Raw genomic sequence first — 26,775 nt, 5'->3', positions numbered from 1 at the left:
CGAGTTCCTCTTCATTCTCGGTTTCCTCCATCACTTTACAAACTGTCTGTAGTTACGTCCCATTTGGAGGTAGCATTCCTGACTAAAATGTTCGTATTTTCATTTCTAAATTCAGCCAAAGGTTTTAATTTTCATCTCCCCAGGCAAATTTTATAGGCAAATTAAGTACGCTTGTATTTTAGCGAAGAAGCTTTACAGTTTCTTTTATTAAAGGAGGGCTGTCCTCTGAGCCGACGCTTAACTGGAAACGACATGGGCACGGGTGATGTGTGTTTTGTTGGGTAGGAAATCTAACCCCAAAAAATTTGGCTTCGCTTACAGTTTAAAATAGCCTTTTTCCTTAGGCAGATCAAAGATACCTAGCATTCAGCTGTGTTCAAAGGTTGCCAGGGCACTTCTGCTTGCCAACAGCAAGGTCAAAGGGACGCTTGCTAGCTGCCCTGTTGATGTGAGCGAGTCCTGCGAGTGGTTTAAAGGGTGGACAAGCTTATCTCAGGAAAGGCCAGCGGGGGTGCGTGGGGCGGAAGAAGCAGAGTCTGCCCGGAGGGCGCGGCTGGGGACCTCTGCTCCTTTGTGCCGTCCCCGCTGCGGGGCTGGAAAACCTTTAAAGCAAAGAAGTCGTCACGCCCCTTCGTGTTCTGAGAAGATAGGAAACCCACGCGCGGTACCCAGAGCCGAGGTGACAAGCCAAGTGCGTTCAGGTCAGCTGTTAGCAGGAAACCGTATTTCATGAGGAACAGTCCGAGGTGCAGGGAGCGCTGAGCCCCGGAGCGGGTCCAGCCCCACAACGGTTCCCAGAAAACTGGAGGATGCGGGGAGGCCCCCGGGCCCAGAGTGCTTTTCGATCCTTCAGAAACCTGTGTCTCAGGGATCCATGGCAGATACTAGACTGGGCACAGAACAGACACGCAAACTGCCCCTGCCTTCAGCCAACACGTCAGACAGGGCAGCGTGTGGCATGTTCTGCAACCCAAGTGTCCATTGTGATGAACAGATAAATGGTGCTCCATCCACAAAATGGACATCCCCGACTCAATGGACACGAGTCTCAGCAAGCTCCAGGAGGTGGTGAAGGACAGGGGAACCGGGCATGCTGCATTCCAGGGGTTGCAAAGAGTCAGACACGACATAGTGACTGAACAACAACAATCCACACAGTGGAATGTTATTCAGCCTCGAAATTCAGGAATAAAATTCTGTATGATTCCACTCACATGAGTCCCTAGAAGAGTCAAAATCACAGAGACAGAAAGGAGAATGGTGGGTACCAGTGCCAGAGGCTCCCCAGGCGGCGCTAGTGGTAAAGAACCTGCCTGCCAATGCAGGAGATACGAGAGATGTGAGTTCGATCCCGGGGTCGGGAAGACCCCCTGGAGGAGAGCCCGGCAACCCACCCCAGTGCTCTGGCCTGGAGAGCCCCGTGGGCAGAGGGCCACGGAGGGCTGCAGTCCACGGGGCCACACAGAGTCGGATACGACTGAGCGACTCAGCCTGCAGGCAGGGAGTGGGGGAGGGGAAAGTGAAAGTCGCTCAGTCGTGTCCGACTCTTTGCCACGCCATGGACCATGGTCCATGGGATTCTCCAGGCCAGAACACTGGAGTGGGTAGGGGGAGGCAGTAACAGGCCCAGAGTCATTGGGGGCGGAAGAGACGGTGGCGATGGGCACACTGCATGGATGCCACTGAACTGGACACTCACGGATGGTTAAATGATAAATGTCACGCTGTGTATGTTTCACCACAATTTAAAAGGCAACATGGGGGGAGACAGAGCCAGTAGGGCACGGGGCTGCCCCCGGAGAAGGCAGAGCACAGGGAAACCCAGGCCTGGAGGGCCCGGGCAGGGGGTAAGAACACGCAAAGAACGTGTGTGTGTGTGTGTGTCTGTGTCTGTGTGTGTGTGTGTGTGAAAGAGGCTGCGAGAAATCCAGGTGGGGTCTGCAGAAGGCCAGCGTAAACACTAAATGCGGGATTACCGCAGCCAGTTGCCGCCAGTTCCCTGAGTTCTGCCGAGAAGGGGCTCACCGAGGATGACGGACAGGGGCTGAGAGCGACCCTGGGGTAAGAGCCACACCTGGGGCCGGAGGAGAGTGGGCAGGAGGGCGCCCCGGGGGCCAGGCCGCGCTCGGGGCTAGGCTCAGGCTGACGGGAGACGGCCCGGGGCGCCTCTGCGACAGACGGGGGCGGGCCGGAGCGGGAGGGGGCCGCAGACGCCGCGTCTGGGTCTGAGGCCTCCCTGAGAGCCGGGGCCACCTCTGCTCATCGTCACTGTCCTGACCGCCTCCCCGCGCTCTGACAGCCCAGGCGGTCAGCAGACATTTGCTGTGAACTGGCGCCTGGCTCGCCAAGCTGTTTCCTCCCCTTACTGGGGGCATCGGGAGAAGACACAGCACCGAACACGTAGCAGAAACAAGACAGATGAAAGCCGAGTGTCTGAACCCAGGAGAATTCAGAGACTGCCAGAGAAAGGACTCTGGTGGCTTCTCACTCCATTTGTATTCTTCAACTAATGAGCAAGGAGGGTATGTGTTCTTAGTGGTGTCCGACTCTTTGTGACCCCAAGAACTGCAGCCCACCAGGCTCCTCTGACCACGGAAATTTCCAGGCAAGAATACTGGAGTGGGCTGCCATTTCCTACACCAGGGGGTCTTCCTGACCCAGGGATCGAACTCGCATCTTACATCGCCTACAATGGCAGGTGGATTCTTTACCAGCGGTGCCACCTGGGAAGCACGAAAGTGCCTCTAAATAGAGGCTAATTCATTTTTAGGCAGTAAAAATGATCACTTGTACGGCAAGATGCTCAACTGTATTGGAAAATAAACTGCTTTGAATTTAGGCTTCAGTACTGCATTTTCACAAAACGGGGGCAAGACTCATTTTGAACTGCTATTTCAAAGTCAATTTCTAAAATCTTAGATAAGTTCTCCCAACAATCTGACAACTTCTTCCCCAAAAGGCCTAACACTTAGCGGTTCTAAATTTCTGTCCCATGGTCTCCGATGAATTGCTATTAAGCCCTAGTTGTTTCGTTCAGTAAGGTCCAACTCTTTGCGACCCCATGGACTGTAGCCTACGAGGCTCCTCCATCCATGGAATTTTCCAGGCAAGAGTACTGGAGTTTCGTTATATCGTTGATTTCTCCAGAGGTCTGTCTTTTCTAAAGCAAGGGGAATGGCCCCAGGAAACAAAGTCCATGATTTATTAGTCACCTAAAAAATTCGCTCTCTTCATTTAACACTTTTACCTTCCAGACCCAAAACATTAAAAGAAAGAACTAATGCAGAGAAATCTTTGAATGAACAAGACCTGAAGGCTATATTCAGCCTCACTGTTACAAAAAACAAAGATAGGAAATACTATTTTCCACTTAACAAATGACTTCAGCATATAAATGGCCGGGGTATTAGAAAGGTGCGGTGGGACGCCTCCTACACTCTGGAGGACGAGTTTGTGGGACTGCCTCTTGGACAGTATCTGTACAGGGTTCTTGAAAACGAGTGGCCTTTGATCAGTACTTCTGCTCCTTGCTTCCAGCTTAAGGAGAGGTTCAAAGGTGTGAACGACAAAAGATTTACATTAAAGCACGGATTACAACAGCTGAAAACCAGGGGAATATAAACAGTATAATTAATAAATGCTTCTATTTCCATTAAAGTCAGGAACAAGACAAATATGCTGGCTCACACCACCAACACATTAACATCTTACTGGACTTTTCGGTCAACTCAGGAGAAAGGCAATAGCACTATAAGAACTGGAAACAGAGGTGAGATTACTTTTACATGCAGTTCTAGTGAATAGCTGGGACATCAAAAAGAATCAGCTGAAAAACTACGGCAAACAGTAAGACAATTCAGTAAGGAAGCAGGATGTGAAAGCAAGGTACAGAGGTCACCAACCTCCACATAAACAATTAACAGCTATTTAGGAGACAACGGAAAAGGAGACCCCATTTACAATAGAAACAACAATACAATTTCTGGGCACACACTAAGAAATGTGCAAAACCCTACAGGAGGGAAACTTAAAAACACCCCTCAAGGGAATGAAAGTGGCCTTAAACAGAAAGACACTACACTCCTAGATGAGGGGATTCAAACATCCTCAAGATGCCCATCCTCTCTATAGACAATTTTAAAATTTAACGGAATCACAACAAATACATCAGCAACTTTTTTTTTTTTTGTAAATGAAATGAACCAATTCAAAGTTCCTATTATTTATAATAACATCATTACTGTTGTGAGTAATTTTAGTATGATACAGCAATAGAATGATATTAGAAATCAAGATTTTCAGTGTAAGGTAAAGATACAACTATGAAAATTAAAGAAACACGTGAAAACACCATAACGTTATAAAAGCACAGCTAAAATACACACATATATATTCTAGAATATATGTCCGTATTCTAGCTCCCTCCATCGAAAGTGCCTAAAAGCAACAGCAGGCCAGTAGCAATGAATACTCCCTAGTGTCCTAATTTTGGTCTCTAACATTATTCCCCACTGAAAGGAATCATGGCTCTTTGAAAAATGGCTAATTCCAAGTCTGGGGGGACGGGGGACATCTTACTGTGCCAGAAACCAGGAGACAAAAAGGACACCATGCCGAAAAATACACAGCAGCTCTCCCAAACGTCAGACAATGGTTAAGACCACGCGCCTGCACGTAAGAAGGGATATGGTTTCAGTAGATTAAAACACACTGACGTCAAGGACACAATGGTGTTCACGAAAGAAAAAGCAAAAAGGCCTTTCGTTCTCACCATTTGAGGGAAAACTGGTAGCTCAAAGGCAAAGATTTAAGCTTCTCCTCACTTTCCAGTAGGAGCTGCGTGTCAGGATAACCAAATAGGCCCCTTTGGTAAGAAATGGCTCTGCTTTTAGAAGGATGCCAGACTAAACGCCGAAATCTCCAGTGCAACTGTTGACTCAGACAAGGATTATCGAGTGGTGTTTAAGGCACTGGCATGTGGTTGATGGGGAAGAGGCACTGCAGGGTGCCAAAATACACCTTGCAGATGATCGCGGGCACTTCTGAACTGCAGGGGAAACGCCGGGAACCGGAGAGATGGGGCGTGTCACCACCTCCTACGGCACAGGGGCAAAATGTAGCCCCCCATCTTCTCCTCACACACAGTACGCTTCTCGCCCAACAGGGAAGCTGTCTCCGGAGTTACACAGCATCACTTCTGATACAGTCTGTCCCCAAAAAGGTTTCCGCTCTCAGGAACGACCGGGAATCAGGGGGATACTTCACAAGGCAATCTCCTTGGCTAACGTACCAAGTCATACAATCTGTCGTGGTTTGTGGCACTCCCAGACTAGTAGTGACCCCAGGTGTCGTGCAGAAGCAAAAACAAATCCCTGCTGAAGAAGATACCTTCATCCTAGGCTTTAGTTTATTTCAAATGTTTGAGTACAATGACCAGCACACACCAAAGAACAATCAGGGACATAAGGAAGGAAGACAGTATGAGCAACACGTGACAAGGACTTCAGATGCCGGTATTATCTGACACACCCTACAAAGCAGCTGTGCTGACTGAACGACATGACGTCTGCAAGAAAATAGGAAAATATTTAAAAAATCACACAGCAGATTAGAAATAGAGCTTCCATAAATGAAAAAAGTATACCTGAAATCCAAAAATTTGTGACTGTATTTTATGTTTCATTTATTTTCACTATATTTTACGAAAGTATTAGATGGGTTAAAAACTAAAAAGAAAACTGGTCCTTCACCATGGGTAACATGAAACTCTAATCAAGAACATAGCACCGTTTCACAAAAAGGCTGAAAAATACAGATGAGGAGCAAAGAAAGATAGTAAATGAAAGATTCCAATATCTGTTTCATTAGAGTCGAAGTTGAACAGGGAGAGAAACCATACAGAGATAACAACTGAAGACACAATGGTATATTTCCTCAGTTGTGTGGGAACTTTCCACACAACTGAGGAAATATAACAATCCAAGATTCAAAGTGAATTGCAAAAAAGGACCGATGAAAAAGAAGTCCACACTTGGACACCTGGTAGTGCAATCACTGAAAAAAAAATCAATTAAAAAAAAAAATTTTGTACCACCAACCGACTTCGTTGGTGGTACAGTGGGTGAGAAGCCCCTGCCAGCCAGGAGACACAGGTTCGACCCCTGGTCCGGGTAGCTTCTATGCCACGGGCAAGTGAAGCCTGTGCACCACAACTCCTGAGCCCGCGCCTTAGCGGCGGTGCGCCGCAACGAGAGAGGCCACCACAACGAGAAGCCCGCACACGGCAACCGGAGGGAAGCCCACGCAGCAGGAAGACCCAGCAGGGTCAAACATAAACAAACAGTGGTAACAAAAAACCCAACCGTGTCTTGGTCAAAAATCAGAAAAGTGGCCAGAAATCACAAACAACACTTTCCAAAAGAATGAATTTGGCTTCTCAATGCTAATGGGAGTCAAAAGGCAATGAAACACTTGTCTTCAATGTACTGAAGGAGAGTAACAGTCCACAATTAGATACTCAGTGATAAACAAAGCGTTTGCTGCCAGCAGATCCTCACTAAAGAAAATTCTAAATGATGCATTCAAACAAGAATTTGACCTCACATGGAAAATCTGAGATGCAAAAAGGAATGAAGACTAAAAAGATGAAGTAGACAGATCTAAGCGGTTATCAACAGAACAAAACAGTAATGATGTTGTGGAGGACTTAAAATGCTTGGAATTCAGATATCCCAATAATGGAGAAGTCGAAAGAGATGGCAGTAGCAGCCTACCTCTTCTGAGGCTTAACTGACATATTATATTAGTTTCAGATATACAACAAGTTGTTCAGTTGCAAAGTCATGTCCAACTCTGCAACCCCAAGGACTGCAGCACGCCAGGCTGCCCTGTCCTTCACTATCTCCTGGAGTTTGCTCAAATTCACATCTATTGAGTCGGTGATGCCATCCAGCCATCTCATCCTCTGCCACCCTCTTCTCCTCCTGCCCTCAATTTTTCCCAGCATCAGGGTCTTTTCCAATGAGTTGGCTCTTTGCATTAGTATCTATTGCAAAATGATCACCACAGTGAGTCTAGTTAACAGTTAACATCCCTCACCAGACATAGCTACAGGATATTTCACTTCTTGTGATAGGAATGTTGAAGATGTCGTCTCTTAGCAACTTTCAAATAGTCACCACAGTGTTATTAGCTACAGTCACTGTGCTGTACGTGACATCCCCACGACTTCTTTATTTTAACTGGAAGTTTGTACCATTTGCGTTCCTTCACCCATTTCACCTACGGCTCCACACCCCACCTCTGGCAACATTTTTTAAATTAAACTTTAAGGGTTAGGTTTATAGAAAAACTGAATGTAGAGTTCCCATGCCTCTCCCACCCTCCCCTAGTTTCTCCTATTACTAACACCTTGCAGTAATGTGATACACTTCTTTTTTTTTTTTTTTTTTAAATATTATTTTATTAGTTGGAGGCCAATCACTTTACAACATTTCAGTGGGTTTTGTCATACATTGGCATGAATCAGCCATATAGTTACACGTATTCCCCATCCCGATCCCCCCTCCCACCTCCCTCCCCACCCGACTCCTCAGGGTCCTCCCAGTGCACCAGGCCCGAGCACCTGACTCATGTATCCCACCTGGGCTGGTGGTCCGTTTCACCATAGATAGTATACATGCTGTTCTTTCAAAACATCCCACCCTCACGTTCTCCCCCAGAGTTCAAAAGTCTGTTCTGTACTTCTGTGTCTCTTTTTCTGTTTTGTATATAGGGTTATCGCCACCATCTATCTAAATTCCGTATATATGTGTTAGTATACTGTAATGTTCTTTATCTTTCTGGCTTACTTCACTCTGTATAATGGGCTCCAGTTTCATCCATCTCATTAGAACTGATTCAAATGAATTCTTTTTAACGGCTGAGTAATATTCCATGGTGTATATGTACCACAGCTTCCTTATCCATTCATCTGCTGATGGGCATCTGGGTTGCTTCCATGTCCTGGCTATTATAAACAGTGCTGCGATGAACATTGGGGTGCACGTGTCTCTTTCAGATCTGGATTCCTCAGTGTGTATGCCTAGAAGTGGTATTGCTGGGTCATATGGCAGTTCTATTTCCAGTTTTTTAAGAAATCTCCACACTGTTTTCCATAGTGGCTGTACTAGTTTGCATTCCCACCAACAGTGTAAGAGGGTTCCCTTTTCTCCACATCCTCTCCAGCATTTATTGCTTGTAGACTTTTGGATAGCAGCCATCCTGACTGGCGTGTAATGGTACCTCATTGTGGTTTTGATTTGCATTTCTCTGATGATGAGTGATGTTGAGCATCTTTTCATGTGTTTGTTAGCCATCTGTATGTCTTCTTTGGAGAAATGTCTGTTTAGTTCTTTGGCCCATTTTTTGATTGGGTCGTTTATTTTTCTGGAATTGAGCTTCAGGAGTTGCTTGTATATTTTTGAGATTAATCCTTTGTCTGTTTCCTCATTTGTTATTATTTTCTCCCAATCTGAGGGCTGTCTTTTCACCTTACTTATAGTTTCCTTTGTTGTGCAAAAGCTTTTAATTTTCATTAGGTCCCATTTGTTTATTTTTGCTTTTATTTCCAATATTCTGGGAGGTGGGTCATAGAAGATCTTGCTGTGATTTATGTCGGAGAGTGTTTTGCCTATGTTCTCCTCTAGGAGTTTTATAGTTTCTGGTCTTACATTTAGATCTTTAATCCATTTTGAGTTTATTTTTGTGTATGGTGTTAGAAAGTGTTCTAGTTTCATTCTTTTACAAGTGGTTGACCAGTTTTCCCAGCACCACTTGTTAAAGAGATTGTCTTTTTCCCATTGTATATCCTTGCCTCCTTTGTCAAAGATGAGGTGACCATAGGTTCGTGGATTTATCTCTGGGCTTTCTATTCTGTTCCATTGATCTATATTTCTGTCTTTGTGCCAGTACCATACTGTCTTGATGACTGTGGCTTTGTAGTAGAGTCTGAAGTCAGGCAGGTTGATTCCTCCAGTTCCATTCTTCTTTCTCAAGATTACTTTGGCTATTCGAGGTTTTTTGTATTTCCATACAAATTGTGAAATTATTTGTTCTAGTTCTGTGAAAAATACCGTTGGTAGCTTGATAGGGATTGCATTGAATCTATAGATTGCTTTGGGTAGAATAGCCATTTTGACAATATTGATTCTTCCAATCCATGAACACGGTATGTTTCTCCATCTGTTTGTGTCCTCTTTGATTTCTTTCATCAGTGTTTTATAGTTTTCTATGTATAGGTCTTTTGTTTCTTTAGGTAGATATACTCCTAAGTATTTTATTATTTTTGTTGCAATGGTGAATGGTATTGTTTCCTTAATTTCTCTTTCTGTTTTTTCATTGTTAGTGTATAGGAATGCAAGGGATTTCTGTGTGTTAATTTTATATCCTGCAACTTTACTATATTCATTGATTAGCTCTAGTAATTTTCTGGAAGAGTCTTTAGGGTTTTCTATGTAGAGGATCATGTCATCTGCAAACAGCGAGAGTTTCACTTCTTCTTTTCCTATCTGGATTCCTTTTATGTCTTTTTCTGCTCTGATTGCTGTGGCCAAAACTTCCAACACTATGTTGAATAGTAGTGGTGAGAGTGGGCATCCTTGTCTTGTTCCTGATTTCAGAGGAAATGCTTTCAATTTATCACCATTGAGGGTGATGCTTGCTGTGGGTTTGTCATATATAGCTTTTATTATATTGAGGTATGTTCCTTCTATTCCTGCTTTCTGGAGAGTTTTAATCATAAATGAGTGTTGAATTTTGTCAAAGGCTTTCTCTGCATCTATTGAGATAATCATATGGTTTTTATCTTTCAATTTGTTAATGTGGTGTATTACGTTGATTGATTTGCGGATATTAAAGAATCCTTGCATTCCTGGGATAAAGCCCACTTGGTCATGGTGTATGATTTTTTTAATATGTTGTTGGATTCTGTTTGCTAGAATTTTGTTAAGGATTTTTGCATCTATGTTCATCAGTGATATTGGCCTGTAGTTTTCTTTTTTTGTGGCATCTTTGTCTGGTTTTGGAATTAGGGTGATGGTGGCCTCATAGAATGAGTTTGGAAGTTTACCTTCTTCTGCAATTTTCTGGAAGAGTTTGAGTAAGATAGGTGTTAGGTCTTCTCTAAATTTTTGGTAGAATTCAGCTGTGAAGCCATCTGGTCCTGGGCTTTTGTTTGCTGGAAGATTTCTGATTACAGTTTCGATTTCCTTGCTTGTGATGACTCTGTTAAGATCTTCTATTTCTTCCTGGTTCAGTTTTGGAAAGTTATACTTTTCTAAGAATTTGTCCATTTCATCCAAGTTGTCCATTTTATTGGCATAGAGCTGCTGGTAGTAGTCTCTTATGATCCTTTGTATTTCAGTGTTGTCTGTTGTGATCTCACCCTTTTCATTTCTTATTTTGTTAATTTGGTTCTTCTCCCTTTGTTTCTTAATGAGTCTTGCTAATGGTTTGTCAATTTTGTTTATTTTTTCAAAAAACCAGCTTTTAGCTTTGTTGATTTTTGCTATGGTCTCTTTAGTTTCTTTCGCATTTATTTCTGCCCTAATTTTTAAGATTTCTTTCCTTCTGCTAACCCTGGGGTTCTTCATTTCTTCCTTCTCTAATTGCTTTAGGTGTAGAGTTAGGTTATTTATTTGGCTTTTTTCTTGTTTCTTGATGTGTGCCTGTAATGCTATGAACCTTCCCCTTAGCACTGCTTTTACAGTGTCCCATAGGTTTTGGGTTGTTGTGTTTTCATTTTCATTTATTTCTATACATACTTTGATTTCTTTTTTGATTTCTTCTATGATTTGTTGGTTATTCAGAAGCGTGTTATTTAGCCTCCATATGTTAGAATTTTTAACAATTTTTTTCCTGTAGTTGAGATCTAATCTTACTGCACTGTGGTCAGAAAAGATGACTGGAATGATTTCAATTTTTTTGAATTTTCCAAGACCAGATTTATGGCCCAGGATGTGATCTATTCTGGAGAAGGTTCCGTGTGCACTTGAGAAAAAGGTGAAGTTGATTGTTTTGGGGTGAAATGTCCTATAGATATCAATTAGGTCTAGCTGGTCCATTGTATCATTTAAGGTTTGTGTTTCCTTGTTGATTTTCTGTTTAGTTGATCTATCCATGGTTGTGAGTGGGGTATTAAAGTCTCCCACTATTATTGTGTTACTATTAATTTCCTCTTTCATACTCGTTAGTGTTTGCCGTACATATTGCGGTGCTCCTATGTTGGGTGCATATATATTTATAATTGTTATATCTTCTTCTTGGATTGATCCTTTGATCATTATGTAGTGTCCTTCTTTGTCTCTTTTCACATCCTTTATTTGGAAGTCTATTTTATCTGATATGAGTATTGCGACTCCTGCTTTCTTTTGGTCTCCGTTTGCGTGAAATATTTTTTTCCAGCCCTTCACTTTCAGTCTGTATGTGTCCCTTGTTTTGAGGTGGGTCTCTTGTAGACAGCATATATAGGGGTCTTGTTTTTGTATCCATTCAGCCAATCTTTGTCTTTTGGTTGGGGCATTCAACCCATTTACATTTAAGGTAATTATTGATAGGTGTGGTCCCGTTGTCATTTACTTTGTTGTTTTGGGTTCACGTTTATACAACCTTTCTGCATTTCCTGTCTAGAGAAGATCCTTTAGCATTTGTTGAAGAGCTGGTTTGGTGGTGCTGAATTCTCTCAGCTTTTGCTTGTCTGTAAAGCTTTTGAATTCTCCTTCATATCTGAATGAGATCCTTGCTGGGTACAGTAATCTAGGTTGTAGGTTATTCTCTTTCATTACTTTCAGTATGTCCTGCCATTCCCTTCTGGCCTGGAGGGTTTCTATTGATAGATCAGCTGTTATCCTTATAGGAATCCCTTTGTGTGTTATTTGTTGTTTCTCCCTTGCTGCTTTTAGTATTTGTTCTTTGTGTTTGATCTTTGTTAATTTGATTAATATGTGTCTTGGGGTGTTTCGCCTTGGGTTTATCCTGTTTGGGACTCTCTGGGTTTCTTGGACTTGGGTGGCTATTTCCTTCCCCATTTTAGGGAAGTTCTCAGCTATTATCTCCTCGAGTATTTTCTCATGGCCTTTCTTTTTGTCTTCTTCTTCTGGGACTCCTATGATTCGAATGTTGGGGCGTTTCACATTGTCCCAGAGGTCCCTGAGGTTGTCCTCATTTCTTTTGATCCTTTTTTCTTTTTTCCTCTCTGCTTCATTTATTTCCACCATTTTATCTTCTACCTCACTTATCCTATCTTCTGTCTCCGTTATTCTACTCTTGGTTCCCTCCAGAGTGTTTTTGATCTCATTCATTGCATTATTCATTTTTAATTGACTCTTTTTTATTTCTTCTAGATCTTTATTAAACATTTCTTGCATCTTTTCAATCTTTGTCTCCAGGCTATTTATCTGTACCTCCATTTTGCTTTCAAAATTTTGGATCATTTTTATTATCATTATTCTAAATTCTTTTTCAGGTAGATTCCCTATCTCCTCCTCTTTTGTTTGACTTGGTGGGCTTTTTTCATGTTCCTTTACCTGTTGGGTATTTCTCTGCCTTTTCATCTTGTTTAGATTGCTGTGTCTGGAGTGGGCTTTCTGTATTCTGCAGGTCTGTGGTTCCTTTTATTGTGGAGGTTTTACCCAGTGGGTGGGGTTAGACGATTGGCTTGTCAAGGTTTCCTGATTAGCGAAGCTTGCGTCAGTGTTCTGGTGTGCGGATCTTGATTTCTTCTCTTTGGATAGCAATGGAGTGCCCAGTACTGAGTTTTGAGATGGGTCTATGTGTTAGGTGTGACCTTGGGCTGTCTGTATGTTGACGTTCAGGGCAATGTTCCTGCGTTGCTGGAGAATTTGCGTGGTATGTCGTGCTCTAAAACTTATTGGCTCTTGGGTGGTGGTTGGTTTCGGTGCAGGTATGGAGGCTTTTGTACGGTCACTTATTACTTAAAGATCCATGTAGTCAGGAGTTTTCTGGTGTTCTCAGGTTTTGGGCTTAAGTCTCCTGCTTCTGGATTTCAGTTTTATTCTTCCTGTAGTCTCAGGACTTCTCCAACTATACAGCACTGATAATAAAACTTCTATGTTAATGGTGGAAAGTTTCTCCCCCGTTAGGGATACCCAGAGAGGTTCACCGAGTTACATGGAGAAGAGGAGAGGGAGGAGAGAGATAGAGATGGGCAGGAGGAGAAAGAGGGGGACTCAAGAGGAGAGAGACAGATCTACGAAGTTGTCTGATCCCAGAGTGTTCTCCGTAGCCCAGACACCCACAAATATTCACAGAATTGGATTGGGAAGAGAAGGGGAAAGGAGGAAATAGAGGTGTTCTGAGGTAGAAAACAGAGTCAAGATTGGGAGAGAATAATCAACACATTCGTGAATAAAAATGGGAGCTGAATATTGGATTCTTAAATGTTCACAATTTATATCATATACTGAAAAACAAAAATTAAAAATCTAGAGTAGAGGTTAGACTCTTAAAAATACTATATTAAAAACAAAAACCAAAACACACAAAAGAAATTTTAGAAATATATATGAAGTTTGGTATAAAAATAGGGCTTCTCTTCTTTTTTTTTTTTTCCCTTTCCTTTCTTCTGTAAGGTTATAGTGGATTGAAAATGAAAATTAAGGCGTAGTAAAAGGAGTGCTAGAGGGCTTTAAAAGAAATAAGAGAAAAAGAAAAAGAAAATAGAAGAGAAGAAGAAAAAAGAACAGAAAAAAAGAAGAAAAAGAAGAAAAAGAAAAAAAAGAAAAAAGAGAGAGAAAAAAAAATTGTTTTGCCTAATTAAAAAAAATCGTAAAAATCTATGAAAGTTAAGGAGTAATGGGGGAGTAATAAGGAATTTTTAAAGGAAAATAAAAGAGACCCAAGAAAAAAGAAAAAAAAAAATTTTTTTTTTTTTTCCTTACTTAAAAAAAAAAAAAAAGAAAAAGAAAAGAAAAGAAAAAGAAAAAATATATCTAGGAATTTCTCTGGAGCTGTTGCGGTCAGTGTGGGTTCGGCTCAGCTTCAGATAGCTCCTCGTTCCAGCTTACACTTCTCGATATCTACAGGCCCTTCCGGTGTAGTCAGTCAGTGGTTTCTTCAGGGATTTTAATCTGTTGCACCGGTCCCTTCTGAAGCGGTTCCCTTTATTTGGGTTCTGTTGCCGGTCTCTCTTCCGCGCCTAATTTCCGCCCTGACACAGGGGGCGGAGGTGGATTCTTATTCAGGTAGCTAGTTCCGTCGCGCTGCGGGGAGGGGCTGTGCGGGGAGGGGCCGTGCGGGGAGGGGCCGGCGCTCCCGGGAGAGGCTTGCGCTCTTTTCTCGGTCTGCGCTGCTCAGGCTCCAGGCTCTTCTGTCTGAAGCGCGCGCCACTCTGCGCGCGGCTCCAGCCCTCGGGCGATTCACAAAAGCGCGGCACACAAAGCTGGGCCCGTGCTCCGTCCCCACGCCGCCCGAGCCGCCCAGGCAGCCAGGCGCTTGACGGGCGCTCTCTCCCCGGGTGCGGCGTGTCTTCTGCCCTGCGCGGTCCGAGTCTCAGTCCCCGCCGGCGCCAGTCGGGCGTGCGCGCCCTCTGCCCTCCGCGTCCCCAGCCCCAGCCCCCGCCCGCGCCGGTCAGGCGCCCGCGCCCTCCGTCTCGCCGCGACCCTCCCGGCGGACTTCGGTCGCCCAGAATCTCGGTCCCTTTGTTCTGCGAACGGCCGGCAGTGTGTTCGGGCCGGTTAGCTTTCTCTCTCTCTTTGCTCTCCCACAGTTCAAGCTGGCAACTCACAAAAGTTCCCTCCGATTGTCCTCAGGGCGCTCAGGCCCGGACCCTGCCCCAAGTAATGCCGCCCGCTCCTCTCCGTTCCGCCACCAGCGGATGCGGGCGTCTGGGGTACTCCTCTGCTGGGAGTTGCTTTTAGGCTCGTAATCTGTGGGTTTTATTTATTCTATCCCTCCCAGTCAGATTCAAACTCTTGAGATTCCAACACTTCCCCCAGGCCCGCCAGTGCGAGGGCTTCCCGGTGTCTGGGAACGTCCTCTATCAAGTCCCTTCCCGGGACGGATCTCCGTCCTTAGCTCTTTTGTTTCGCTTTTTATCTTTTATATTTTGTCCTACCTCCTTTCGAAGACAATGGGCTGCTTTTCTGGGCGCCTGATGACCTCAGCTAGCGATCAGAAGTTGTTTTGTGAAGTTTGCTCTGCGCTCAGTTATTTTTTTGATGAATTTCTAGGAGAGAAAGTGGTCTCTCCGTCCTACTCCTCCGCCATCTTGGCTCCTCCCCCCTGTGATACACTTCTTACAACCGAAGAGCCAACACTCACACATGACTACTAACGAAAGACCACAGTAAGGATTCACCTTGTGTTGTACATTCTGTGGGTTTTGAAAGATGTAAAAAGCCATGTATTCACCACATACAGAGTAGCTCACTGCCCTAAAAATCTCCCGTGCTCTATCTATTCATGCCCCTGTTCTCCCAACCACTGATCTTTTCACTGTCTCCCTAGTTTTGCCTTATCCAGAACGTCATATAGTAAGAATCGTACGGGATGCAGCCTTTTCAGACTGGCTCTTTTCACTTAGTGCTCTGCACTGAAGCTTCCTCCCTGACTTTTCATGGCCTGGCAGCTCATTCCTTTGTTCTGCTGAGTAACATGCATTTTCTGGATGGACAACGGTTTGTTTATCCATTCACCTACTGAAGGGTATCTTGGTTGCTTCCAAGTTTTGGATATTATGAAAAAAGGGTGGCACAGCTTTTTTAAGCACCCCAAATTCTTGCATAAAATTACACAGTGCAACTAAGATGGCAAAACAAATGCCCGTGGCCAACATCGACAACAAAATTAGGTGAAAATGTGTCCCCCCAAAGGCACGTGAGCACATGGGTTAGACCACCAGCAGCCACAGGCGGGTCTGCTCTCGGTGTCTGGGGGAAGACGTCGGACAGAAGCACAGCTGAGAGCTCGGAAACAACCAAAGAGCCGGGTGCTCCCCCTTGAGAAGAGCAGCTGAAGGCAGGAGGGGTCTGTACACCCCACAACGGGGGAGGGCAAGGAATCCACAGCCGGGGCTGGAGGGGGCCCTGGGAGCCCTCGCCATTCAGCAGCCGCAGCTTCCTCCCAGAAGTAGGTCACACTGGGGACAGACTGCTGTGGACAGGACCAAGAGTGGACAGCAGGGAGGGAGGAGAGGAGCTGGGGAAAGCGGGTCTGGTGTTTGCAGGAGAAGAGACCAAACTGGGGCACGCGGGAGGTAAGGCTCTGCATTTTTGAAAATTCCATAAAAAAAAAAAACTGGATCTAGAGCTCCAGAGCCCCAGCTTTGCTTTATCTTCAGACGTGCTCAAGCACCAGGTGGGATCAAAGTCAAGTCCCACATGGAGTTCTTATAAGGGAAAAGCAAAAGGGGACTGAACGACACCTACGCAGCAGTAAAAGCTTGACGGGGAGACATCCCACAAAGACGTGAAGAACTGCACCCTAGCATTTCAAGACGAGACAAAAGACACTACAGGAATCACAGGATGTGTCAAAGGACTGCATGAATACTAATAGGAAAGCTCAGAGGTGGGTAATAGCTCTGCAAAGAATTAAAAGAAAAAAATCATCTCAGAAATGAAGATTCACTGAAGAGAATACGAGAGCAAATAAACACAACATAAAAAGACTTGCACATAAAAAAGAGGGAAAAAAATTAAATAAAAAAGAAATGATAAAAATCCAGAGGGAGACAACAAATAGAAAAAACAGGCAAAGAAGATTCAGTGTTTGTACAACAAGAGTCTCCAGAGGAGTAAATGAAAGCAAGCAACGAAAACAGATCCTCAAAATAATAATAATCCAAGAAAAAGAGACTTGGTGATAACACTGTGAAAGAATGTGGCACGTATGTGGGAAAGTCAACCCAGAATGATATATTCTGAAATCACTGGACTTTAAAGAAAAGGAAAAGAAAAAAACTGTTTAGGCATCAAAGCAAACAGACCAAATAACCTGTAAGAGAAAGAAAATTAAACTGACATCAGAGTCGGACAGCAATAAAATTTAATTTTATTGCAGAAGGAAGTGGAGAACACCCTTAACATACACATGAAGAGAAAACGTGAACCGGGGACGTTCTACCCAGACCCTCTCTGAAGTCTGAGCCAGAGGCTCCTAGAGAGGACGCTGCACAGCCAAGTACCGAGAAGCAGCGCAGAGACGGCCGTGACCTCAGCCGTGCGCGCCCGCGGAGGACGAGTGCAAAGCAGGGATACGGGGAGAGTCGTCTGTCACGGCCAGTGACCGGCTCTGACAGGGAAGACAGGGTGAAGCTATTAAGACAAAAAGGCGGGGAAGGGGAGGCAGTGAAAAGATGCAAAAATTTTAACCTTTCCGTCATCGTACTGGTCACAACATTGGTACTATTTGTCTGAAAATACCCTCTGCATAATGTGGGATAAAAGGAAAGTCGCTCATTGTGTCTGACTTTGCGACCCCATGGACTATGCAGTCCATGGAATTCTCCAGCCCAGAATACTAGAGTGGGTAGCCCTTCCCTTCTCCAGGGGTTGAACTCAGGTCTTCCGCATTGCAGGTGGATTCTTTACCAGCTGAGCCCAGGGAAGCCCAGGAGCACTGGAGTGGGTCGCCTATCCCTTCTCCAGAGGATCTTCCAGAGCCAGAAATCGAACCAGGGTCTCCTGCATTGCAGGGGGATTCTTCACCAACTGAGCTATCAGGGAAGCCCAATGTATAAACAAACAATAAATAAATAAAGTGAATGAATAATTATCTGATGTTTAAGTTCTATTTATTATCTCTGATGTCCCTGAGAACCAGAAGTCTCCATGTGACTAAAAGGAGGTGTAAGACAGAAGCTAAGTAAATGCCTGAACTTGAATGGAGAGTATCAGCAGGAACTCCTGATGTGCTATATCCTGAAAAAAATGTTATTTTCTAGTTGGGTCTACTGAAAAGTCCTGTAAACGGTGACCATTCCAATAGCAACGAGAATGTTGGCACTCAGACTGCGATCTTGAAATAGCATCCTCCACTAAAAGAAAGCAGGGACTTCTTGGACAAATGGCTGATTCTAAAACTTGTACGGAAATGAAAAGAACCAAAGCAATTCCGAAGAAAAAGCTGAAGGACTTACACTACTCGATACCAAGACCTGCTAGGGCGTATTAGCGCTGCCCGGACACAGCCCAGGCCAGTCCGTGGAACAAAACAGGGCCCGGGAATGGGTCTGCACAGCGATGGAACTTCATTCACAACACAGACAACACCGCAGTGAGGGAAGGGAGGGGGACCTTTCCAACAAAGGTACTGTGCCAGGAAGCCACATGGGAAAAAGGAACTGTGATCTCTAACATCACAGCAGGCACAAAACTTAATTCAATGTGGACTGTACAGCTCAAGGTCAAAAGGTAAAGAAAGTTTTAGGAAAAAACGACTTAAGACAAACATTTTCATTACTTGGTAGAAACCAAAGATTTGTTAAACAGGCCAAAGTATTGTCAAAGTGCTAGTGTCTTTGAGAGTGAAAACTCAAGATATACAGTAGAAGAAAATGTGCAGTTTTCATTTCTACAAGGACCTACATCTGAACTCCAACAAATCTGTTTTTTTTAAAAAAAAAACCTTAACAATCCAATGAGAAACAAAGGCCCAGAGACTTAAACATGCACTTCACAAAAGAATATATCTGAGCTGATGATAAACCTACAAAGAGATGCTTACCTTCATTCATCATCAGCTGGCTTTGAAACCAGCTCACCAGGATGGCTAAAATGAAAGACAAACTACAGTGGAACGAGGTATTTACAACACGTAGATAGCCAACAGAGAGCTCATATCCAGAATAAAGAACTCTTGAAAAAATTAAGAAAAATGTCAGGCAGTCCAATGGGAAAGGGCCAATAAACATTTGTAAGGGCACCTGGCCTCATGATAGAAATGAAAAATTCAAGCAATAGTGAGCTGCTATAATGAGATCCTGTTGGCCTGTGGTAAAGTAGGCATACAGATTGATATGATAAAATTGAGAGTCCAGAAATTAATTTTTACATTTATGGTCAATTGGTTTTTGATAAGGATACCAAGGCAACTGGGCTTCCCAGGCGGCGCTAGTGGTAAAGAATCTGCCTGCCACTGCAGGAGCATAAGAGACTTGGGTTCAATTCCTGGTGGGGAAGATCCCCCGGAGGAGGGCATGGCAGCCCACTCCAGTGTTACTGCCTGGAGCATCCCATGGACAGAGGAGCCCGGCGGGCTACAGTCCATGGGGTCACCAAGAGTCGGACATGACTGAAGTGACAGCGTGCATGCACGCACCTTAGCATGCCGCCCTAATGGCAGAAAGCAAAGAGGAAGTAAAGAGCCTTCTGATGAGGGTAAAAGAAGAGAGTCAAAAAGCTGGCTTAAAACTCAACATTCAAAAAACGAAGATCATGGCATCTGGTCCCATCACTTCATGGCAAATAGACTGGGAAAAAGTGGAAACAGTGGCATATTTTATTTTCTTGGGTTCCCACATCACTGTGGACAGTGACTGCAGCCATGAAATTAAAAGATGCTTGCTTTCTTCTTGGGAGAAAAGCTATCACAAACCTAGATAGTGTATTAAAAAACAGTCATCACTTTCCTGACTAGGGTTCAATTAGTCAAAGTTATGGTTTTTCCAGTAGTCATGTAGGGATGTGAGAGTTGGACCATAAAGAAAGTTGAGTGCTGAAAAACTAATGCTTTCGAATTGTGGTGCTACGGAAGACTCTTAAGGGTCCCTTGGACAGCAAGGAGATCAAACCAGTCAATCCTAAAGGAAATCAACCCTGAATATTCATTGGAAGGACTGATGCCAAAGCTCTAATACTTTGGCCACCTGATGCGAAGAGCTGACTCACTGGAAAAGACCCTGATGCTAGGGAAGGCTGAGGGCAGGAGGAGAAGGGGACGACAGAGGATGAGATGGCTGGATGGCATCACCGACTCACTGGACATAAGTTTGAGCAAATTCCGGGACATAGTGAAGGACAGGGAAGCCTGGTGTGCGTCCACGGAGTCACAAAGAGTTGGACATGACTTAGCGACTCAACAACAAAGAGGCAGAAAGCACATCGGAGCTGCCTGGAGCTGGGGACAGGAGTGGGCGCTGATGGCAAATGAGCACAAGGGGATTTTTCTGAGGGGTGATGGAAATATTCTGAAACTATGACCACATTGTGGCAATGGCTGCACAACTCGACATGTTAATTAAAATAATACACACTTCCAATTATAATTAGTGAATTCTATAGTATGTAAGTTATGGCTCAATAAAACTTTTTAAAAGGCTATGATTTTAGAAAAAAGAAAGAAAAATCTATGGGCAGAGCTAAAATTATATTCAGAGGAACACATGGCTGTAAGTTAAGTGAACTCTGTAATAGTAACTGAGGAAAAAAAAATAAAACGAAAACGGGATAATTAAAAGTGGGAATGAAGTATATTGAAAAGGAAATAATCAGAAGAATAAATGAACTCATAAGGAGACAGCACCAGCACAGAGGTAGAAGAACTTAAAAGATTCACTAAAGAACACAATGTGTGAGTCAACACATGACCTGGCCTAACCTGACCTCACAAGGGAGGAATCTGCAGATTTGTCCCTGAGCAAAGCACTAGGCCCAGCTGAGTTCTACCGCAACCTTTCACCCTATGCCATGGGCTGTAAGGTGCATGTGTTATTCCATGTTTGATCGCTGCTAAAATTGGGAGGCATCTTACAATCTCTGAGAGAGGTGGCGTGAGAGAGCAGCATACAGTTCTCTAGACTGTATTCAGGACAGAGCACGAAGGGCCAGGACTGACACTTTGGATCTGACACGACACAGCGGTAGAGAAAGGGGAGAAAGGCTGGCCCACCTTCACGCAGGAAACGCGGAAGCAGAGAGTAACGAAAGCTAAACTGAACGCGGCGTGCAGAAAAGTTACTCTGCGACCATACTGAGGTTTATCTCAGTAATGCAAGGACAGTTCAAGACCAGAAAATTCATCAACACAACAGTTATTAAATTAACATCTTAAGGAGAAAAACCATACGGCATCTGATAAAATTCAGCGGCGGTGCTAGGACGTGACCCGCCAGCCACGGCGATACCGAAACAGCGATGCTAAATGGGGACAGGGGAGCGGCAGCACGCTGGGTCAGCGTGATTTACCAGAAGCCAAGGGCTGCTTTCACAGGAAACGAGGAAATGCTGGCGCCGTTCACCCAACAGGGAGGCACGCTCTCACCTCTAATATCTGTGTTACTGGTCCCGGCTGAAGGCTTAGTAACACTAAAGTCACCAGTATTTGCTGGTACAAATACGGGAAGAGAAAAATACCTAATTACAAATGACAGGACTATATATACGGATGCTAACAAAAATATTACTAAGGTTAATAAGAAAATTTGGTGACAGAATAAGAGAACATTAAAACAGCTTTTCACTAGATTAATAAGAACGAATTAGAAGCATAAATGGAAAAAATGCAACACAAGAGTGACAAAACCTAGAAGGCACTTGGGAGGAAATTTAACGCAAGGGTAAAGGATCCCAAGAAAAAGCATAAAACCTTATGAAAAGGTCAGAAAACAAGAGCTGAAAAAGGGAGGCAGCGTACCACTGTCCTAGATGGCGAGAGTATCATAAAAATACAATTCCCCCAGTAATTATATCTCTAATGTAATTCCAGTCAATTCCTATTTTTTTCCGAACCAGACAAAAGTTGCTCTGACATGCTTACAGAGGCACTGATGTTTTAGGACAGCCAGGAAAGATGCACCAAACAGACCAGTGAGGGGCCCGACTTGGCCAGGGTGGGATTCGGGCTACGTGGGTCTATCTTCCCTTCTGGGCGCGGGAAAGGAAGGGGTCCGCCTGGCAGGGCACAGCCTCGAGTGCAGGGGCCAACCTCCAGCCGGGACAGGCGCCTGGAGGCTCAGCCACAGCGGTGGGGAGCCTGTCCACCCCCACAGCTGCGGACTCTGGCAGGGCCTCTGCAGGGCCCGGGAGCAGGGACAGTCGGCGGCACTTCACTCACTCACGGGGGGTCCCCCCTGGTGGGGGAGGCGCTGGCCCCAGCGCAGCAGGCCCTGGGGTTTTGCTGGATGGGGCACCCCCAGAACCTAGAGCAGGGCTGGTGTGGGGGTGTTCCACACGGTATCTGGTGAACGACTGAACAGCACCAGAAAGGCATGGGTTATTGGGGAGGGCAGACTCCTCCAAACGGACCTGCTAGGCACGTTATCTACTACACAGCTAAACAAATATAAGCCCGATACAAGCTCTGCAAAAGGCAGTGAGAGGAGAGCCTGGATTCCTAGCAAGTGAAGGGTCAGAGGTACATCCATGAATCCATAAGTCCCTCCCTCCATCCACTATTCTACCCCGCTCCACCCACCCACCCTCCCCCACACACTCCTCTCTCTCTCCACTCACCCTCTTTCTCTCCCTCCACCCTCTCTCCACCCCCCATCCACCCCATCTCTCTCTCCATCTACCCCCCCCTCTATCCACCCCTCCCTTCCTCCATCCATTCTTCCTCATCCACCCTCCATCCACCCCCTCTCTCTCTATCCACCCCTCCATTCCTCCATCCATTCTTCCTCGTCCACCCTCCATCCACCTCCTCTCTCTCTATCCACCCTCCTTTCCTCCATCCATTCTTCCTCATCCACCCTCCATCCACCCCCTCTCTCTCTATCCACCCTCCTTTCCTCCATCCATTCTTCCTCATCCACCCTCCATCCACCCTCCTTTCCTCCATCCATTCTTCCTCATCCACCCTCTCTCCATCCACCCTCTCTCCCTCAAACATCTATACTGAGCTCTGGCTCTCTGCCCTGCAATGTGGAAGGCATGGGAATACACCTGTAAAGATGACAAGCTTCCTGCTCCAAGTTCATACACAATGAAAATTAACCACAGAAGACCCACTGTTACGAATTTAAGGTATGAAAAATGTTTGATGCTTTATTACACTAGTCTTATTTGTTAGCAAACATAAAGCTTTTCTGAGGTTCATATTTGACTTTGGGGTCTTACCTTGCTTCCCTAATAAGATTTTATGTACTTCAACTTCAAAATCTCCTAGAGAAACAATTTTAGGGACTGAATACCCCCCAGACGGAAAGCGGTGGCTGGGCTGGGTTTGGGGAGAAACTTGAAGCAAAGAGCACTGTTCCCTGACTAACCTCAAGCAGGAAACCCTGGGTAGAGGTAATCCCCAAGTGACCCATAAGGAGAAAGTCCATAAAAGGCTATTATAGTCCTCACTTCTCCAGCACCAGAACAATGAAGAGGTTCTACTATAGTTTTTACAATTACTCTACTTGCAAAAACTCCTTTCTGGATTTCCAGAGTTCTAAGACAAACGAAAGAGGAGAATTACTTAAAAGAAAACTGGCTAGCTTAATTACAATTAACATGAAAAGATTTAAGTCTTTCCTCTGTATGTGTTAAGTATTTTACACCCGTAATGTACTCACGATTACATTTTCATCGTAAATAGCTCTGGAATTTGAACTATTAGTTGGTTAAGTTAGTGGCATTCAACCTGAAAAAACTCAATAAAGAGGAAAAAATAACCCTACAGAATTTAAACACAGCAGAAGTGTAAGAAGTTAGTAAACCATCAAAACGTTGCTCCTTACCCCAAGTGGGCAAACTTTAACTTTCAAAAGATGAATAATAAAAATTACCTTTTAAAGACGGTAGCTTTTGAAGTTCTCTATTATTGCTGGCGCTAAACCTGGAAGAATTTTGCCGTTTGTCTTTCTTCACTATGGGCTGAGGGGCTGGCACTTTTATTTTAGTAGATACTGCAGACGGGGCAGCAATAAGGCTGTTTTTCCTGCTGGGAATCTGTTTCCAAAATGAAGACAAAAACAAATAAGTATGTCACACAGTTGTAATTTATAGCACAATTAGAAAGGGGAAAATACACACAAAAAAGGCAAGTTTTGCTCTGGGATAGTCTCTTTCACGCTACTAGAAAACAACTCAATCGCTTACAAGCCGCTGGAGTCTGCGGTTACATCCCAACCCAGCGAGGCTCTATTTCCAGAGATTTCACAGATACACCTAATTCCCTGCATCTTCTTTCGAACTTCTGACTATAGGGCTGAGGTATACATAGGTTGATGACAGTGACCCTCGAAAAATGCTCATATCCTAATTTCTGGGACCTACGAAAATGTTTTCTCACTTGGCAAAAGGGACTTTTGCCCACTCTTAGGTATACAGCCAAATGAACTGAAAAAGTGGTGCTGGAACAAAACCGTGTACACCAGTATTCACAGAAGCACTGTTCACAACAACCAAAGACAGGGAAACCCACGTGTCTGTCACATGATAACACACACATGGTATACCCACACAACGGAGTATTACTCAGTCATGAAAAGGACTGATGTACAGAGACAAGCTGCAAAACAGATGGACCTTGAAAACACCACGCACAATGAAAGAAGCCAGTCACAAAAGGCCATGTATTGTGTGAACCCATTTGTATGAAGCAACCAGAAGAGGAAAATCCACGGAGAGACGGCAGGGGAGCGGCTGTCAGGGCCGAGCAGTGGGGAAGTGAAAAGTGAAGGCTCGATGCTTAGAGGGCTTCCTTCTTGGGGTGAGGACAGTGTCGAGCTAGACAGAGGTGACGGCTGCACAACACGGTGAATGTAGTAAATGCCACTCAGGGTGCATTTCGTGTTGTGTATCTCTTACCACGTAGGAAAAACGGTGTCATCTGCTCCTTTTCAGCTCGGTTACGGGACCCCCCGCCCCACGGTCACCCCACTGTCCCAGGCAGAACCAGGAGCTTCCTCGTCCTGTGACCCCCCCACTGACCTCTAAACGGGGCCTGGCACTGGGACGGGGGTCTCCCCTCCGGAAGAAGACTGGCGGCTCTCGGACTTTTGAACCATGAACGCCAGCTCGTGTCAAGGGCAGTGCCAGCCCCGCTCAAGGGAGGAGCCGGAGTGGAACAGAGCGAGGCACAGCACAGCCGCTAACCCAGCGCTCCCAGAGCGCCTTCGTCCTTCCAGGCGGACGCTCACGGCAGCCCCGGAGTCGCCGGCGTGCACTTCCAAGGCTGCTCTGGGCGCTCCTGTCGGCTCAACAGCCAGTGACGGGCAACGGGGTGCTTCCCCGGTCTAGGTGTTCACAGGCAAAACGAAAACTCGATCGTCCATCTGGCAATTACAAGAAATTCTTCTAAAGAAGAATGATACCGTTTAAGCTACTTGACTTGGGTAAGATCTAAGCAGACTAACTTCTTCCTTTCTTTGTCACTCTGGGAAAGGAGGTAATGGGTAGTTTCGTTTTTATGTATTCACCCAGTGAGGTGAGAGGTGCTCCAAGATCGACTTCAGCCTCGTTTATTTTTGGATTAGTGGTGGAAAATGATCGTTATTATTAATATTTGGAGAAGCTGCGTGGCCTGCAGGATCTTAGTTCCTCCACTAGGGATGGGACCTGCGCCTCCTGCCGTGGAAGCAAGGCGTTCTAACCACTGGGCCGCCAGGGAAGTCTTGATGGGAAATTTATCAAACTCAGAATTATTTATCAAAAGAGCTGCCCTTTTCCTTCCACTGGACGTCGCTGCAAGTCAGCAGGCTCCAGAGGTTCCAAAGCGAGGGTGCAGACTCCCACCCTCACGTCAGAGGCAGCTGCATTTTTAGGTGAGATGTGGAGGCCTCGGGATGACCTGAGCCTCAAAGTGAAGCCCCGTCAGTGAAGTGGGTGCCGGGCCCACTCTTCTCAACTCAGGGCCTCTTTACAGGAGGGCTGCGTGGACTCTGGGGGGGTGGGCGTCTGTCACTGCTGGGTGTCGGGACCCTCGAGGCCTTGGCAGTGGGGTCTTGGAGGGCTGGGAAGGGCAGTCTGTCGGGCGCCCCTTGCCCAGCCCCTGCACCCCCAGGAAGGCCACAGCAAGAGGCGTGTCTGCGGGGGCACGAGACCGCCCTTCCCAGGTCTTGCAAGCAGCCCAGGCTGCACCTCGGAAGCTGGAGGGGCTTCCTCACGCTCAGGAAAAGCAGTCCCCAGCAGTTTCTAACGTGGGGTGCACCAAGCCCGAAGGCCTCTGGACCCAGCAGTACGCCCAAACCCCCAACTTCCTGTGCAGCCAGGCAACTGCACCCCCATAAAATCAGAGTGGAAAAAATGCGGACAGCAGATATATGGGTATTTGCCAGCTTCTCAGTATTCTGAGCTATTTCATTCAAACAGCAAAACAGACAACTGGATTTGTGATAAAGCCTTATTCCTAGATGTTTTCCCATATAGGGGATCACTACTAAACAAGCACCTCTTTCCTGCCATTTAAACACTGCAATTTGAAAAATTCACAATTAGCTGAAAGACATTTACTGCTCATTTGAACAGGGCCAAATCACTGGCCTCTCAACGGCTTCTAGGTGGGGAGTGGGGTCAAAAACAAAGGCATATCTCTTTCACAGAGCACAATCACCGCAGGTTTCAGAGCAGAGCCCGGAAACTCACAAGGCAGCATCAGTGCCCAGCCTCTCACCAAAGGGTTTCTCTTAAGTACTGGATCTGGAGTCCACTAAGCCAGGGGTCAGTGAGTTATGGCCCATGGGTCAAATCTAGCCCCCTACCTGTTTCTGCAAATAAAGTTTTATTGGAACACAACCGTACCCATTTATTCACCTACTGTCCATGGCTGCTCACTGGCTACATACAACGGCAGAAGTGAGTAGTTGCCAACAACCCATGACTGAGGGTGAGAAAAAAGGAAGAACAGAAG

The 26,775-nt window shown here is 45.3% G+C and overlaps 1 protein-coding gene across 6 annotated transcripts in view; it reads right to left on the bottom strand.

The window, feature by feature from the left end:
• Window positions 1-26,775, bottom strand: part of PPP2R5C (protein phosphatase 2 regulatory subunit B'gamma) — a 144,427-nt gene that overhangs the window by 103,429 nt on the left and 14,223 nt on the right. For all 6 annotated transcript variants that reach the window (XM_065906868.1, XM_065906861.1, XM_065906864.1 and 3 more), the window contains exon 3: window positions 23,711-23,873. Coding sequence is in view for 5 of the 6 variants with exons in the window: in XM_065906861.1 (XP_065762933.1) it covers window positions 23,711-23,873 (163 nt within the window). In the remaining variant the exon portion in view is untranslated. The remainder of the gene's footprint in view (window positions 1-23,710; window positions 23,874-26,775) is intronic.

The sequence above is a fragment of the Muntiacus reevesi genome, chromosome 15, assembly GCF_963930625.1.
Source record: "Muntiacus reevesi chromosome 15, mMunRee1.1, whole genome shotgun sequence".
Taxonomy (NCBI): domain Eukaryota; kingdom Metazoa; phylum Chordata; class Mammalia; order Artiodactyla; family Cervidae; genus Muntiacus; species Muntiacus reevesi.
Note: the sequence above shows the minus strand (reverse complement) of the source record. Positions and strands in the feature narration are given on the sequence as shown.